Below are 18,093 nucleotides of genomic sequence, written 5' to 3' on the forward strand. Positions count from 1 at the left end.
GGGGATATGCAAATTCGAGTAATTTTAAATTTAAATAAACGGCAATTGGCGTAAGTGTCATTTCGGGGAAACGGCATTCGGGGAAATGGCCGATTAGGGGAAATGGCATTCGGGGATATAGCCGATTAGGGGAAATGATATTCGGGGAAATGGCATTCGGGGATGTGGCTGATTAGGGGAAGTGGTATTCGGGGATGTGGCCAATTAGGGGAAATGATTTTCGGGGAAATGGCATTCGGGGAAATGTCATTCGGGGAAATGAGCTAGACCCGGGGAAATATACCCATTTCAATCACTCTAAGCCGTTCGACCAAATCTCATCACTTTTACCGTTTTCCACTATAATCAACATCAATATCAACAATGGAGAGTTGCTTGCTTACTTTTATTTGAGCTATTTATTGCTTTGAAACAGTCAAAAACACTTTATGAAAGCTGTAATCCATGATCGAAATGCTGATAGGCCTATAATAAAAACAGGCTGATAAAGGGTATAGTTCCCCTAACCAAGAAATTTTATTTCAAGCTTAATTTTTTATTGTTTCAATATATTGCATGACAATCCAAAAATATTTAACCATCACTATATAAAGTTTTGTTCCCATAAGGAATTCATTTATTTATTTAAGAAAATGTAAATAAATTTAAAAAAACATAAAATAAAACCAAAGCAACTTGTCACACACTGCTAGAGATGTCTAAACCCAAAAAAATCAAACGTTGCATCATGTAATACTTTTGCAAGTCATTTAACACTTCAATTTAAAAGCATTTTTATGTAAATTTACAGCAAATCATACGTCAAAACATGATTCTACGTGTGATTTAGCCTATGTGATTCATCATTTCCGTGTCGAAGGAATTTACAATTTTTCAAAATATGTTATATGATAATAAATAATAAAATCATTAATAAATTTAAATAACAAGCCATAGTTTCAATATTTCGATAAAAAAAATTGTTTTAAAATGCATTTTACACTAGTTCAGCTGTTTTGCAATTATTGGTTTTCAAAAAATGTAAGATTGGACGGAAACAAAAAAATCAAATATTCAAAATATTACTGAATGCAAATGCATTTTCAATTGCACACTTACTAATTGTCTTAAATTTCCATTGAGATTTTGTAGTTTTTCAAAAAAAAAGTGTTTTTGCCCCCTGATATTTGGATCGATTTTGAATTTTTTTAATTTTTTGTGCCAGTCTTATCAGAAAAAAAACAACTTTATACAATTTTCCTATGAAACAATGAGGCTTGAAAAATTAATAATAAGGCAATACGTTAAATAACATAAAAAGCAAGTGATAACAGAAAAAGAAATTTTTCGCTTTAATATAAAAGATAGTTTTATGCAGAATTCTCTCTAACCCCTTCCTATCTCCGTGGCATAATCGTTGGCTTCTGTCTCATGAGCAGAAGGTTCAGGGATCAAATCCCGGTCGGTCCCTGTGGAATTTGGACTAAAGAATTAAAAATAGAATGCGAACAAAAAACAAAGGGAATCATCAAGAAACAATAAAAAAAAACATACCGTAGATTTGCTGTTAAGGACTGGAAATCGAAGTACAGATCAAAGATCCTTCAAAGAATTTGACCACCGGTTCTCTACCGCTATGTAATGGGTCGTTTAAAGCAGTGCGAACTCTAAAACCACCTAACTACCGGGACTGAATTTGGTGATATAGTGAAACAAAAATCATTCATTAAATTTCATTTTCAATTATATGTATACCTACGTATATTTTAAACCTAATGAGAGATTCCTGAGTATAGTTATGCTAAGAACTTTTTTTTTGCTCTGGGTATATCTTCCAATAGGTTTGCTCCTCAAAATGTCCAAGACAATGTCTAGCAATGGATAAAACCATCCTCTCCGTCATCATCCTTGTCGATACGTTCCACCTGCTCACCCCACCGAAAGTGACCTCGCCGCACCGCGCCACGCACCTCCAAACTTTCGCTGCTTCTCGGACTCAACCTGCGGCTGGTTTGCCTTTTGCCGGCGCAGGCCAAAATGAATACAGCAGCCACCACCGAGCGCGCCCAGTGCAATTAATATCGACGCAATTAGGGCCACGTCCCCTACGCCCAGCTGGCGGGAGGTCACGCCCGAACCGCCCCACAGTCGACCCACCGGAAGGGACACTCCAAACGGCAGCCGGAGGTGGCTTTCACTGGTTGTGCGGGAAAAGATCCGGGAAAATATAGACGAGAAGAAAAACGAGAAAAAATTACACGGAAAATCACTTGCCACACCATGTGCGATCGAAAATGAGGGTGGTTTTGGTGGGGGTTGGGTCGTACTTGTTGTTGAGTGGTAGTAATTATGTTACGGGTAGCTTTTACATTTAAATGAGCACATTTTGGGTTCATTTACTACGATAAAAAGGTAGCAGTAAAGAAAAGATCCAGCCGCGTAAGGTCTTGAAGTTTCTTCTTAAATTTTTACTTCAAAAAAGGTACGTTGAACCTTGGAACGCCGAGGGCAACCAGCGGGGAGTCAAGTGAATATTAATTGAGGCATTAATATTTGACGGTGGTGATGGTTTATGGGGCCGGGAATGGAAAGGAATCGCTCGTAAATGAAAATGCAAACAGAGTTACGCGGATCTCGTTTGTAAATTTTACCGCGTATGTAAAACAGCCAGTGCTTTAATGGAAAATTGCGGGGAATGTTTGTAAAGGCAGCATGATTGAGATATTTTTAAATAGAAAACGTATAAAGAATAATAATACTCCCGTTTGCAAACATTTCATATTTCATTTTCGATTAAAAAATCCTTTCTTAAATTTTTGAGCAACGACTTTGAAAATATCATCCGATTTTTTTTTATTTTGGTCATAACACACTTTTTCAAAAAGACGGAACCATGCTTGTTATTTTCCTGTTATAATATTACATTAGTTATATTTTTTTAATTTTTCAGTCATTGATTGGTAAAACATTATCCTGATGTTTGCCAAATGCAAAAAAAAACGTTACAAAAAAAATGTATTCTGGTTTGACATCAATTTTATGTAAAATGTCGGAAATCATCATAAACGTCATGCTTCGAATTCCCGGACGCATCGAAACCCGGACATCTCATCTTGTTTTTGTCAATTATTCGGATATAACAATGCATAATAATTGTCCAAACTGTGTTATTTGATGAATTATCACATCAACTTTCATTTCAAATTTATCTGAAGACTGTACTTAATGCCAAATAATTAAATAAAATTAAAATATGAGTTACATTGTTAATTTCATTTTGGTTAACCGCGGTTGATTTTTTTGAAATATTTCGAACTGTCAAAAATCCACCAAAGCATTTACCACCAAGGCTGTATATCATTGGTACTCGCGATCTTGCTTTGCATTAGTGTAAGTGCATGGCTCCGTGCCACTAAAACCAAAACAATAACAAACGAACAATGGACCGTGTCAGGAAAACCAAAATATAAGCAATGTCAGTGTCAGTGGAGTGAGAGAGTCAGAGATAACGATTTTGACAACCGCACTACTACACACTCAATCGCGAGTACCTTAGGTAGAAAGCCATGATTTACCACATAGAGCTATCTAAGCCCGATCTCACGCACACTAGCTTACCATTTGTTTTTGCTGGCGGGTACAAATTTTAACCTAAAAACCCTTCATGTACAAACACGCAATACATGCGCACGTAGATAACTCTATTGATCACACAAAAAACTACGGTAGAAAAGTATCCACCGCGATCAATTTTTGACAGTTCGGTGTCAACGAATTATTTCAAAAATATTTCCCGTGGTTAGCTACCAATGCGCCATGAATTTCCAAAGTGCATAGGACCTTTTGAAAAAGTAAGCGAGAATTAACCAGAAATTTGAAACATTTCACTGAACCATTTCATAAACGTCCAAAGCAACGGGAAAGCAAAGCCGAAATTTATGGTTCATGAGAAATTGAAACTCTTTATGGGCTCTGTGCAGTTTATACTGTTTGAAAAGTTTCTGTTACTTTTCAATGTTGATATCATTTACCACCTTTTTACTTTCAAATCAAAATAATCATGAAAATCATTTTTTTTTTCTAATATAATTCCAAAAAAAATAATACTCTGCTCTTTTTCTTTCAATCTCTTTCCAGGTATGTCAACAACCCAGCATGATGTTAGAAACTACCAGCGCAAGTTTCTTTTGGTTTGACCTTCCTACATAACTCAACACGGCAAGAAACTAAGCGATGTGAAATATCTGGAAAATGTATTGGATGTGGTATTGTGCTGAGAGAAATTACATTTTTCAAATCTTCTTGTGCTGATTATCATTATTTTTTAATATATGTTTCACTTAAATCAATTTCAACATGGCTAAAAAGTTAAACAAAAACTCATTTGTCCCCAACTGCACTCATTCAAACGTAAAAGCTCTTCACCACCGACATAACCATCTCTTGCCCAATCATCATCGTCATTATCATCCCGATCCCGAATCCATCACTCTACGTACCTTTCCTGCAGAACCAATGAATCAAACGCTCCCAGCGTCAGCCGATCTCGCTGAACCGCATCTCTGTTCGGGGAGAAAATAAACGCAAAGAAAAGAAATAATAAAAGTCAAACAGACAATCGCAAGCCGGAAAGCAAAATAAACGAATTATTTATAAACTCAATGAATAATTCATCAATGTCTTCATCTCGCCCGCCGGGGGATTTATTGGGACCGGTGTCGATTGGTGGCACCTCGGAGGACGCGGTGGGTTTAAAGGCGAGTTAGAAAAAAAACAATAAGATTTTCATTTAAATTCACTACATTTTTTAAAATAATAAAATAATAAAAAAATTAAATAATTTTTTTCAAATTTACACTTAAACACCACACCATAACTGATTCGGAGCGTTGGTACGGTATGTCCACGCATCCTTCCTCCCCTGGTGATTTCCGTTTTCATATTTACGATATTAGCTGCAGACAGTTGTTTGCAACCAGTTGGACTCTAAATAATTTTTCATTTAATAATGCAGATTCAAGAACACCGCGCCCGTCCATAAGGTGTCCAATGCGTTTGTTGTTGAAATTCAATAATAAAAATATTTTCTCTTATCAAACCGCGGGGTGCGCAGCGTTATCTGCAATGCAAGCAGCGACCAGCATCCCTCAGTAGAATTAATTTTACAACAAAACGAAAAAAACAAATCCATTCAAGTGGACGTCGCACCTCCCACTTGGACAAGTGCCACCAGATAATTGGCGTTGATTGACAGCGCCACTAATCACTTGCAAGTCGTGACGAACGAGGCGACAAGATTTTATTGGACAGGTGATAGCTACCAATTATGCACACTTACCCGGCGCGAAAGTTGGACCGGGAGGACGCCACGGCCACGTTCAGCTCTGCTGACAGTCGCGTGAATATCGAAAGATCCAGCTGTTGCTCACGGGGACCCAGGTTGAGGACGCTTACGAACGTTGGATGGCCGGGGAGTTCCCTGAGAAAGAGATTTAGGTTGAGCGAAATCAATATTTTGTTTGCATCAAGAATTACCTAACGAATGTCACCACCTGCTCGTTGTACGGAATCATTTGGATCGATCCCTTCCGGAACGTCTCGTGCTTTCTCAGCTTCACCAACTCCTGGTAGGTTTTGTAGTGACTCCGCTCCGCTTGCTTCTGCTTTTCGAGATTCAAATCAACATAGTTGGGATTCACCGGAAGCCACGTACTTTCCCCACTTGAGAATCCCGCGTTCTTCCCATCATTCCACTGAAACGGAGTCCGCTCGGGATCCCGAGAGAAATCGATGAAAACATCCGATCCCGCCGTTTCAACCCCGGACACGTTCTTGTAGTCCACCATGCCGATCTCCTCACCATAGTACGTGACGGCGATGCCAGGTAGAGTCATCAACAGTGTGTTGATCGCGTCGATGCGGTCAACTCCGTACCGCGATCCAACACGCGGTTGATCGTGGTTCCCAATGACCCAGTTGGCTTGCTGATCCCGTGGCATGTAAGTCAGCCACTTGTTGATCGTAAACACAAAGTCTTGCGCCGTAGAAGCTTGATTAAGGTCGGTAATAAGGAGGAAGTTGAAGGGCATGTGTGATCCTACCCTTGACCCGTCCTCCGATCGGTAGTACTTCATGGTGAAGGTTATGTTGGCGTACGCTTCGGTCATCATGATACTGGTCGGACCACCGTGATCCTGCGTCCAGTCGTCCAAGAGGGAACGCCACTGGTACACCATGTCGTACACCTCCGGCAAATCTTTTGTGTAGTAGTGATGGGTAAAGCCGTACGACAGTGGATCTGGATCGGTTCCGGTCACCGGCTCATCGCGAAAGTCCTCCACTTCAAATAGGTGGTTCACGGCGTCCACCCGAAAACCCGCCACACCCTTGCCCAACCAGAACCGCATCACGTCCTTCATTCGCTCTACCACGGCTGGGTTGCGGAAGTTCAGATCCGGTTGCTCCTTGGTGAACTGATGCAGATAGTACTGACCTCGACCCGGATGGAACGTCCACGCTGATCCGTAGAACACCGATTGCTGTGAATAACAAAGATCTTTACTCAAATCAACCACGACCTTCTAGGAAAATCACCCACCCAATTATTCGGCACCAACGGCTGCCCCCCGTCCGGATTCTCCTTCCCATCGTGCCACACGTAAAAGTCCTCATACCCGGGCTCCCTCGCCGCCGACCGCCGAAACCACTCGCACCGATCGCTGCTATGGTTCGGTACGAAATCCAGCACCACCCGAATCCCCAACCGGTTCGCTTCCTCCATCAGCGCGTCAAAGTCCTCCATACTCCCATATTCCGGCTGAATCGCCATATAGTCCTCAATGTCGTACCCAAAGTCCACCATGGGAGACTTGAATATCGGCGACATCCACGTCGCTCCAATGCCCGCGTCCGCCAGGTGCTGCAACCTTGAGGTAATCCCGCGCAAATCCCCCACCCCATCGCCGTCACTGTCCATGAAGGAGCGCGGGTAGATCTGGTAGAAGACCGTGTCCTGCCACCAGTCCGACGAGGACACAGCTGGTGTTGCGGAGAGGAGGAGCAGCAGCGGCAATGCGGACAGGTAGCTTCCTTGCAAACGATGCAACAGGTTATTTTTCATTCTGGACGTTTGCTGCAATTGATTGTCGGAATGGGGGGTTGGATTCGAGCTGAACGAAGATAGTTGTTTAATTTATTCACTGCGAAAAAGAGAAATGGATTACGATGCTGAAGTTTGTCAGGCGTATGCAGCAAAGAGAATATAAGTGAAATAAATAAGTGGCAGGGAACTCAACAGCTGCAATTGATAAAATATTCAATCATTTGCTTCTAGATATGCAATATCGATCGGTTTCATTGAGGGAAAATGTCTCGTAATAGGGTGTAGTCTAGCACTCCAATCTCAATGGCAATTGATAAGAGGAATAAACATCATTGCATTTTCAATTTTTATTTTGGGTCAAATCACTAATTTTTGCTCCTTAACCGTAATTTTTTTTCGATTTTCTCAATCTTCCAAGCACTTATTTAAAATGTTATCAAAAAGTGAAAATATCGCCTTCAATATTGTCATTTTTTAAATTTAAATGGCTCTTTTGGTTTCTTCAAACAAATTAAAAAACGATATATATAAAAAATCAAGCCTGAAAGTGTTAAGGTAAAACGGGACGCCAGTTCTTGGACATCTGCTTTTTAACTGAAATCGATTTCTGGTCTCGACAGATTGGTTGCTATCGACCTATTTAGCGTCTGCAAAAAACCAGGATATCGTAAGTTAAGCAATTTTCCTTAAAGGTGCTTCCAAAAACTCGAGTCGTGGTGTCACCATGGCGCTGCCTTCCCGTTTCACCTTAAAATAAAATGTTGTTCTCTGTGTGTTTTTCTATTTAGATTTTAAACCATTTTGAGATTTTTTACACGGAAAAAAAGTATTTTGGAATTCATGAAAATCGTATCATGAAAACGTGAATATCGCAATTTTTATTTTAGGGTTTTTTTAACTATGATAATTAGGCACGAACTATCCAGGAGCCGAGAATAAATACTCATGACTTTCCATGACCGATTACACTCGTAAACGTGAATAGTGCTCATTTTTTCATCCAATGTGCGCATGTAGTCTTGAAAAATATTCATGATTTTATGAATGAAAATTGCATACAATTCATGAAAAAATGAATTTTAATTCTTAGAATTGGTGGAAATTCTTGAACTCTTCGTATTTTTATGATTTATTTTTGAAGGCGTAAATCAAATTCGTGGAAACATTTATTAACTTTATTGTCTTCATATTATGCATATTTGATGGTTGTTCTATGGCATTCTCTTTTTAGTCACTTATCGATTTTTGCATGTTTTTTTCCAAATCAATCCTATTGAAATAAAATAACAAATACTTTTCCTTCTACTCACTTCTAAACTTCGACACAATGAATCCAGGACAAACTTCACTCTCTCCGATGAACCAGCAAAACTCCATTTGTCCTTCTATTATGACAAATCAGAACACATGTCACACACTGCACTGAACAGTATAAATTCGAAACTGCTGATTGCATTGTGCATCCGGTGCAAATTGATTGCAGAATGCAGCACAAGCACCTGCACCAGGGATTCGTTTGCACGTGTTGTCGTCTCTGCAACCTTTTTGGAGCCAAGACCAAACGTAACGATGCTTTCTACGCCATGATAGAAGTATTTTATGTGCTGAGAATAGCAAGCAGATTTGGAAACGAGGAAATATTTGCAATATAAATTCCCTACTTTATTAATCAACGCATTCCAACCTTGGGCTTGGGGAGAAATGCTCAGAAGGTAAAAGTTGCTTCAAGGTTAGGGTCCAGGTGGGTCAACGACACAAAGCTTGAATCCCGGGCAAAAATGTTCATTAGCTCGGTTTGAGATTTTCAATTCTCCGAAAAAAAAACAGCAACGGTTGTTGGCCTCAACGTTCAGACCATTTTTTCTGTACCGCTTCACTGCCTTCGGTGGTTAAACAACGCTTGTTTTCCGTTGAAAAGTTCTCATTGTTGTCGACTTCTCGTCGGACGAATGAACCTTGTTCCGACCTGTTCCGGCGGATGATTGTTGAATTGTTGAATTGTTTATTAACCCATCGGACCTAAATGGTCTAAATGGTTGGGTATTGCTCGATGCTCTTACAAATAAAATAAATTACAATTACAGGTAGCACAATACAAACATAATTTACAACGCGTTAAAAAATTGTTATTTTAGTTTCTACTTAAACGAATTCGTGTCCTCTCCTTGAACTCGGCGCGCAGCTTTTCGCGGAACTTGCTCACGGGTTCGTGAAATTCGAAAAACCTGTAGGCGTCGTTAAAAGCGTCAGAAATGGACCTCACGGGAGAGTTGCGCTGATAGTCTGTCCTTGCGAACGAGCGTGCGAGAAGCCCCTGGTCAGCTCGAGGACGCAGATTTCTGGAAGAAATAATTGTATTTAGTAGGGATAAAAGATGTGGGCAATCAATTTCAGCGGTCAGGATCTTAGCAGCGAAGACAGCTTTCGCAATGGTTCGTCGCGTCTCCAGTGTTTCGATGCCAAGCAGGTTGCAGCGTGCTTCGTAGCTCGGCAGTCGTGTAGGGTCGTTCCAGGGCATTTTTCTGCAGGCGTACCACACGAACTTCTTCTGGATTCTCTCGATACGGTCAATCCAGTTTTGATGATAAGGAGACCAGATTACGGACGAATATTCCAAATGGGACCTGACCAAGGCAAAGTACAACGACCGAAGGCAGAGCGGGTCATCGAATTCACGCGCCATTCTGAACAGAAACCCGAGCTGTCTATAAGCCTTGTCTACTATTGCTGATAGATGCTGCCGGAAGGTAAGCTTTTCGTCAAGTAGGACCCCAAGGTCTTTCACGACTTCGAGCCGCTCGAGCACGTGCCCACCTAGCGAGTAATCAAACGAAAACACCTCGCGCCTTGTTTTCCGGTGAAAGGAAATAGTTGTGCACTTCTGCACGCTGAGTTCCAAGCGGTTCACGTCACACCAGTTAGAGAACTTGTCGAGGCGAGACTGAAGACCGTAGCAATCAGCGAGGTTGTCGATGGCAAAGAAAATTTTGAAGTCGTCAGCATACAGGAGCTTGCATTTGTCGACAAAAAGGGCGTTGGAGTCGTTGAAGAATACAGTGAACACAAGTGGGCCAAGGTTGCTTCCTTGTGCGACACCCGATCCGTTAGAAAACTCGGCTGACAGCGATGTACCAATCTTTACTTGGATTATCCGTTCTTTGAGGAATGATTCCAGCCAGCGACACATGCGAGATGAGAATCCGAGCTTAGCAAGTTTCTGGAGCACGATGGTATGGTCCAAGCGGTCAAAAGCTGCCTTCAAATCAGTGTAAACTGCATCTACTTGTCGACCCGCCGCAATATTCTCGATGCAGAAGTTTGTAAATTCTATCACGTTTGAAGTGACAGATCTTCCTGGCATAAATCCGTGTTGCTCGGGACAGATGAAGCTGCGGCAATTGAAAGAGATGACTTCACCAACAACAATTTCTAAAAGCTTCGATCCAGCGCAGAGAGAAGTGATTCCTCTGTAATTTCCAATCAATCGTTTTGCACCCTTTTTAAACACCGGAAACATCACTGATTTCTTCCATGCAGTTGGAAACTTGGATTGTTGCAAGGACAGGTTCACAATTTTCAAAAGCGGCTCCGACAGTTGTTCGAAACAGCGCTTGAGCACTACCGATGGGATGCCGTCAGGTCCTGGCGCGTTCGACGACTTTAGTTTCAGCGATGCACGTTTTAACATGTCCTTGGAAGCGACGAAAACATCGATGTTCACTACGTCGCGCGGTACCAGTTCCAGATGCTGTTCAGAGGCAGGTGCTGGACCAGGTTGTTGAAAAACAGATGCAAAGTGTTGGGCGAAAAGGGTGCACTTTTCGGCGTTCGTTTTGGCTACAGTCTCTCCTAAAACCATAGTAGAGGGCAGTCCATTTTCTTGATATTTAGATTTTGCAAAGGACCAGAACTGCGACGGGTTGCGGCGAAGATTTTCTTGTGTTTTTTGGATGTAGCTTTTGTAGCAGCGCTTGTTGTAAGATTTGTATCGGGAGCTGGCAGCTTTAAACACGGCTTGTGTAATCGGTCCGCGGTGCTGGGTGTATCGCTCGAGGGCAGCAGCTCGTTGCCTTTTGAGTTCGCGCAAACTCGCGTTGCTCCAAGCCGGTTTTCGAGGAGGTCGCCGGCAGGGGGTGTGCCTCGCGAGAAGTTCTCGTACGACAGATCCGAAGATATCAACTGCTGCATCAACATCTGAAGATCCTAAAACACTTGTCCAGTCAGTGTTTTCCAAGCTCCGAATCAGCTCGCTGAAGTCTGTCTTCCGGAAGTTCAGATCGAGGGGGTCGTGAACGTCTTCGAATTCTGCGTCCAAAACAGCGGAGAGATCGAAAACCAGTGCAGGGTGATACCTATCTAGAGGAACTAGAGAGTCGTTCGCTTCAGACACTGCAGTGCGTTCAGCGCCATCACTGATGAAGATAAGGTCAAGGATTCTGTTCTGATGATTGGGTACGAGATTGCATTGATGCAAGCTGTTTCTAGCGACACCATCGATTAGCACTTCATGTGTTGTTTTTTCCATCCGACAGCGTGTGCAGGGGGTCGGCGAACGAGCGATTGCCGGATAGCGCCTTCCAAACCAGATTGGACTGATTGTAATCTCCGGCGACCACAATGTAATCGCTTGGATCAGCGAGTCCAGCAACGGATTCAATGCAGGTTATGTGATCCTCTACCAATTGATGTTCGTAGCGTTTTTCAGAAGGTAGATAGAAACAGCCGACAAAAACCTTCTGCGTCTTCAGCTGAATTTTGACGAAGATTTGTTCTAGATTAACAGCAGCAGCTTCAGCGCATACAGTCGAATCCAAGTACTTCCGGACAGCTATGAGTACACCGCCACCCACGGTACGGCGGCTGTTTCCGGCGTTGCGATGAGTAGAAAACACTTCAAAAGCATTTCCAAACAGCTGCACTGCATTTATTGAGTCGTCCAGCCAGGTTTCGGTCAGCATAATGACGTCGTAGTCGCAATCAAGGCAATTCAGGAAAAACTCGTCCACTTTACTTTTTAATCCTCGTACGTTCTGGTAGTAGAACCGGATCTGCTGACACGTTCCACTAGCATTGGTGTCTGTTGACGAAGGCGGGGTGGGAGCCTGCGATTCCGTGAAAGGCTCACGGGCAGCTCTGTCATGCTGGTGACTTGTACTCGGCCGAGAACTGAAAGCTGAAGAATTTTCAGAGCAAGAAGTCACTTGATTTGAACGGTACTCGCCTGTGGGGGCGGCTTGGAAGACCCCCTCTCGATCTCCGAACACAGGACCGGGACGGCTGTGCTGGCCGCTGGCTGGGAACTCGACTGTGACGGAGTGATCGGGGGCTTCCATAGTGCCGTATACCGTGCGTCCCGGTGATGGTCGTATCGTCAGGTGGCTGTCTTGGTTTGGGTCACGACCTGGTTCAGGACTTTGGCTGGAATCCGAGAAAATGTCAAGGTCGAAACAGTCATTCGAGCTGGTGATTGGATACTGGCCTCTGAAAGTAGGTTGGAAGACCCCCTCACGACATCTGAACGCAGGTCCGGGACGGCTGTGCTGGTCGCTGGCTGGGAACGCGACTGCGTCAGAGCGTTTGGGGGCTTCCTTACGACCATATAACATGCGTCCCGGTGATGACAAGGCAGCAATATGAGAAGTCGTTCCGTGTAAGGCAAACCAGTGGCATGGCTGCACGCTGGAAGTCGAAGGACTGTAAGGGCACGATAAATCTGATAACGGATGGTACTCGCCTGTGAATGTGGCCTGGAAGACCCCCTCCCGACACCCGAACACAGGCCCGGGACGGCTGTGCTGGTCGCTGGCTGGGAACTCGACTGTGACGGGGTGATTGGGGGCTTCCATAGGTCTTTCTAACAGGCGTCCCGGTGATGGCAGAGCGGCAAATGATGGCTGACTACGACGTTGCGAGATTATTCCAGGCGGCGCCTCGAAAACCCCGATGGCAATACGGTGGGCGCTGGTCTACGGTCGATGTCCACGAACTCGCGGAAAGACAGTCCTTCCGGCCAGTTGGCTGCATCCATGGACGATTCACGGTAGTCCCGGCCGATTCCGACTTTGAACGTCACCGACGAGAGTGTGGAAACGAGTAGCGAACCACAATACTTGCTTCGCTTACCCTGTTTTCCACCCCCCCGTCATGTGGTGCGCCAACTCTCGAAAACCGCTTTCGAATTGCCGGTTGATGCCGGTGGCGAGAACCTGTCCCGGGACGGATAAGTCAAGATTCGTTGTGCGGCTTCTGCTCGAAGATATTCTAGAACCCGTCGACGAAAAGGATCTCGCACCCCCCCGAAACGTCGTCAATATACTTCTGCGAATTGCTTCAGACCGACCCACAAAAATCCCGGCCCGACATCTTACCCAAATGAGATGTAAAAATAAAGTGCTGGATTAACCTTTTCATCCCTCTCCATCTCGTATATGCAGCGAGAATTCGACGGGACTGGTTTAACGGCGGCGCTGGCTGAACATTAAGGGATTACCATCGAGGACGAAAAGGGATTTCATTTTTGCAGTAAGCAAAATCTTGATGTTTTTTGTAGTTGCTAGCTAAGCAGAACTTGAGGAACGCACCTTCTTTTATCTTGTATGGTCGTCATCAGCACTCAGGGAAAATAAGAGTTGAAGCTGAAGTTTTTCGCTTATTTGGCATTGTCTTAACATTAAATCAATAAAATTTGAACAAAATAGTTAAACTGTCACGTAATTTAATCTAAATTGATAACATTCATCAAAGAAAGGTTCAAAAACATCCACTGAAAAAACAATCAAACAATTGAACAATTGAACAATTGAACAATTGAACAATTGAACAATTGAACAATTGAACAATTGTCCCTAAATGTCCTAATCTCACATTATTTGTTAATTTGAGTCAGTGCACCACCAGCTTTTGATGGATTTTATGACGTTAGCCTTAGAAAAGGCAGTTAACAAGAAACGTCAAGCTATGTATGGTTTCTGTAATTAGTCCTCTACTATGTGTTTCTAACAATAAATTATTAATTAATAGTTCCCTCCTGAAGAAGGCGCCAATCAGCGCCGAAACGTTGGACACAGCATAAACAGCGTTTCACTTTGCCCAGACCAAACTCAAAATAATAACAACAGTTGAACTCTCATCAATTATGGTGGTGGTTAATTTATTTCAGGCAGCTTTAACACTCATCAATTATGAGTTTTGGATAATTCTCAAGAGTTCTTTTACCAAATCCTTTGCAGTGAAAAAAAAATATTGAGCAATTCTTTTTTTTATTTGGCTAAAATATTGTGGGGGCCTTCCCTATCACCAAAGAAGCCATTTTGTGTCATTGGGTCACCCATACAAATCTCCATTAAATTTTGGTAGCTGTTCATACAAAAATGGTACGTAAATATTCGAAAATCTGTAACTTTTATAGGGAACGTAAAATTTTCCGAGGATTCCAAATATGACGAAATTGAGACCAAATAGTGCCGCTATGGAGGCCTACAGGGCAAAAACTAACGTTATAAAATGTTTGTTGCAGAAAAATCGAAAAACTATGAGAAAAACTGCAATTGGCCAAAAAGTTATTACCGTAGGCTTATAGTCCATATAATTACCTATCTTTTGACTTACAGGAGTATGGGTGTTGGAGGCTGTTGCAAAAAGATATTAAGTTTTTAAAAACATCAATTTTTAACAGTAACTTGCAAAAGCTATGAGAAAAAGTCAAACCTATCCTGGATGCCTATGGCACATTTTGAGGTGCTTCAAAAGACCTTTCAAATTCATCTACGAAAGTTGGAATTTATAAAGTTTTACGGAAATGCGAGCAATTTTAAGATTTTTTAGGTTTTTTGGACCTCAAACTTCGAAGCCCGTTTTACCCCACTTCCCTTTGTCGTAGAGGGCTCGTATTTGGCATGAGTTCATCTTATGTATAGACAAACAAACGCTGAAAGTTTCATCCAAATCGGAGCACCTCGATACGACCTCTAGAACAAACCGAGCAGAATTTACAAATACTGCCTCTTAAATTCTTTTGACCACATTTTTTATTTAAAAGTACTTTATTTTTTTAATTAGATGCTCTGTTTCCAAAAAACTGCTAATCAAAGTTAAATTTTGTCCTAAAAGCTCTGTTTTTATTTTATTTTTCAAAACAAAATAGTGCCTATGACTGTGGTCCATTCTTGGAATTTTTTTTTCGAATAGTTCAATATTTTGAAAATTTATTAATAAAGACATTTCAAAATATTGTTTTTGCAATTCCGTCGTGAAACTATTTACTTTTCCTGTCATTCTTGAACGACGGAATAGCCTACTTTTTTGTACCAAAAATAACAGAATCGAATAGCAACACTTTTAAAAATAAATGCTGAAAAGTTCTACTTTTCAGCACTCAAATGGGTGCTCAAAAGCTGAACTTTTCAGCACTTGTTTCGAAAGGTAACACTTTGCAACATTTTTTTTGATTTAAACGATTTAATGACAAAATACATGAAAATTTGATATAAAATTTCACTCAGTGTGTGTTTTTTGGAATTGCAAAAAATGTTGTATGGAACTCGTTGCAAAACTTGATTTTTTCAGCACTCTTCGTATTTATCCAACTCGGTAAACCTCGTTGGATAAATGTTACTCTTGATTCAAAATATTAAAAATATTGTTTTCGAAAAGATCGCAAAATTATACGAATGTTTCATTATTTAACATTGAAATTCGGACCATTAGTTGCTTAGATATCGACAATAAAAAATGGAGGTTTATTTGGGTGTGATTTAAGAAAATATTTTTTCTGTTTCTTTTTCCTTTATCCGCTGTACCTCAGCAATCTGGGGTCCAATCTTTAATGTTTCTAAACGAAATTGCAGGACATTTTCTGAACTCTTTGAAAAAAATATTTTCAATAATGGACAAATCATAGGCACCATTAAAAAAACAAAAAAAAACAGAATTTTTAGTACAAAATTTAACATTGAATGGCTATATTTTGAAAAAAGTGAACTTAATCTAAAAAATTGTGAAGTCCTTTTCGATTGAAAATTTTAAATTTAAAAAATAAGGTCAGAAAATTTAAGTACAACATTATTTTTTTCATACAAAAATCGTCGGCAAAATTTTAGTTCATACTTTTTTTCCGTGTACGTATTTTTTCTGATTAGTCCTCATTAATACCAATAACTTTGACGAAGACACCAAATCAATTAAAAAGTTCCTTGAAAAGATACAGATTTTCGAATATTTACGTACCATTTTTGTATGAGCAGCTGCCAGCATTGTATGGAGATTTGTATGAGTGAATCACAACACAAAATGGCCACCCCCACAAAGTTTGAGACAAATTAAAAAATATAAGAAAAAATCATTTTCGAGTTTGGTGGAGAATAGCTCTATTGAAAATATGTTTTTGACATTTTTTTATTCACCCTTTTAGCTAGTTTAGAAAACATATTTGATGTATTGTCCAACGTAATAAGAAAAAAATATTTAAAATATAGACAATAAAGACAATAAGACAATTTTGGAATAAACCAAAAATCATAACATTAACAAAGTCTTTCACTAAAAAAATATAACAAATGTCCAGCAGGAGTAAAACCGTAATTTTGTTTAAAAGCAATTTTGACAGTCTTTTCTATTAGATTTCAAAATATCTCGCACTCGTAGAAATTTGTTCAAAAATGAGTCAAGCTACTATCTTACCGATAAATAAAAACAAGTTTGATCTAATTTAAATCTGATTGGATTTAACCAGAAACTGAAACTAACTCAATCACCTTTTTAATCCTTGCCTGTCCTCTTGAGAAACTAATTACGTTCAACAGAAAGATAATCTTCAAATTAAAAAAAACACCTCAACTATTTCCGTCACGTACCGCTCAAAAGAAAATCCCGAACCAAAATCAATTATCTCAAAAACCGAGGAAAAAACAGCACTGAACTTCCAGATTCTCAGTTCGTGCTCCCTAAAACCCTTTCTCGGGCGCTTGAACAGCGACTCTCAATCCGTTCCGTTTTTCCTCAACCTTGAGTACCACTCGACTGAAAGTCGCTTTGACGCGCTCGAAGAGCTTCATTCCACGAAAGTGTGCCCCGCACTCGAGTTACACTCTTCCCTCACCCCGTGGATTAAACTCTTGGATCGAATCAGCTGCTGTGAGTTTGGGTACACTTGAAAAATGAAGATTGTATAACAAGAAGACACTTTCTCTGCTGTACCAACTTCAAATTATCCACATTTGTCACTGTCACTCGAAACAATTCGTCGAAAGTCCCGTGCACCCGGAAAGCGGCGGACGGAACCGACTCCGCGGAAAATCCGGTGCGGCAAAACAAGACTAGCTGCAGCGAAGCACTGACAGTTCGTTACTCTGCGATTTATTTTTGTCAGATGAATTTTTGTCGAGATAATGTCTAGTGAAGACAGCAGCGTGAGAAGAGCGCATGTGCCAGCTGTGCGAAATCGGAGTGAACAGCTAAATGTAGAATAAAGCAGTTCAGCTGAGAGAGTGAATCTCGTGCTGGCAGTTGGAAACGGCGAGCTGTCAGATTATTGCACGAGACACACACATATGGTGGTTAGCATTACGGCATTACGCGTGATTGGATTGATTGGAGGGCAGAACGTGGAGATTGGCAGAATCGTGATCGTGGCTGAGTTTATGTTCAATTCTCGACTTTTTTATTAGGTCCTATATACTTATGAAACACAATAGTTTATAAGATCTATACAAAAAAAACTCTGAAATTGTTGTATTTTAGTAATTTTTTTTAATTTTATACTTTGAAAATTATAAAAATAATTTCAAAAACTTATTTTAAAAAAAACTCTAAATTTAAGTCAAAACATCAACCAAGAAAAGTAAGAAAGTATAGATTAAATGATAAAAACGTGCAAAAGGTAATCCTCTAAAAAGCTTAAAGCGAAAAAATAGAGCAGTAAAAAACAATATTTAGGATTTTTCATTTGGAAAATAAGTATGACTAAAACGAGATAAAACAATATTTTAGAAAAGGAACCATCCATAAACCACGTG

The 18,093-nt window shown here is 40.9% G+C and overlaps 2 protein-coding genes across 16 annotated transcripts in view; one reads left to right on the top strand and one right to left on the bottom strand.

Annotated features, from left to right (window-relative positions):
- LOC120418411 (dual specificity calcium/calmodulin-dependent 3',5'-cyclic nucleotide phosphodiesterase 1A-like) overlaps positions 1-18,093 on the top strand; it is a 673,125-nt gene that overhangs the window by 528,020 nt on the left and 127,012 nt on the right. The gene's annotated exons all lie outside the window — the stretch shown is intronic.
- On the bottom strand, positions 1,706-17,438 carry LOC120427140 (maltase 2-like). 5 transcript variants are annotated; one of them, XM_052707734.1, is made up of 6 exons: positions 17,280-17,438; positions 6,578-7,178; positions 5,515-6,518; positions 5,318-5,458; positions 4,479-4,541; positions 1,706-2,176 (listed from the first exon to the last, which is right to left on the bottom strand). In XM_052707734.1, the coding sequence occupies exons 2-6, from the start codon at positions 7,097-7,099 to the stop codon at positions 1,909-1,911; spliced, it is 1,998 nt and encodes a 665-aa protein (XP_052563694.1). In that variant the 5' UTR covers positions 7,100-7,178; positions 17,280-17,438; the 3' UTR covers positions 1,706-1,908. The 5 variants fall into 5 exon arrangements, with proteins under 5 accessions (XP_052563694.1, XP_052563693.1, XP_052563695.1 ...); XM_052707733.1 differs by having other exon boundaries at positions 17,178-17,435; XM_052707735.1 differs by having other exon boundaries at positions 17,276-17,434.

Source organism: Culex pipiens, chromosome 2 (genome assembly GCF_016801865.2).
Source record: "Culex pipiens pallens isolate TS chromosome 2, TS_CPP_V2, whole genome shotgun sequence".
In the NCBI taxonomy this organism is placed as follows: Eukaryota; Metazoa; Arthropoda; class Insecta; order Diptera; family Culicidae; genus Culex; species Culex pipiens.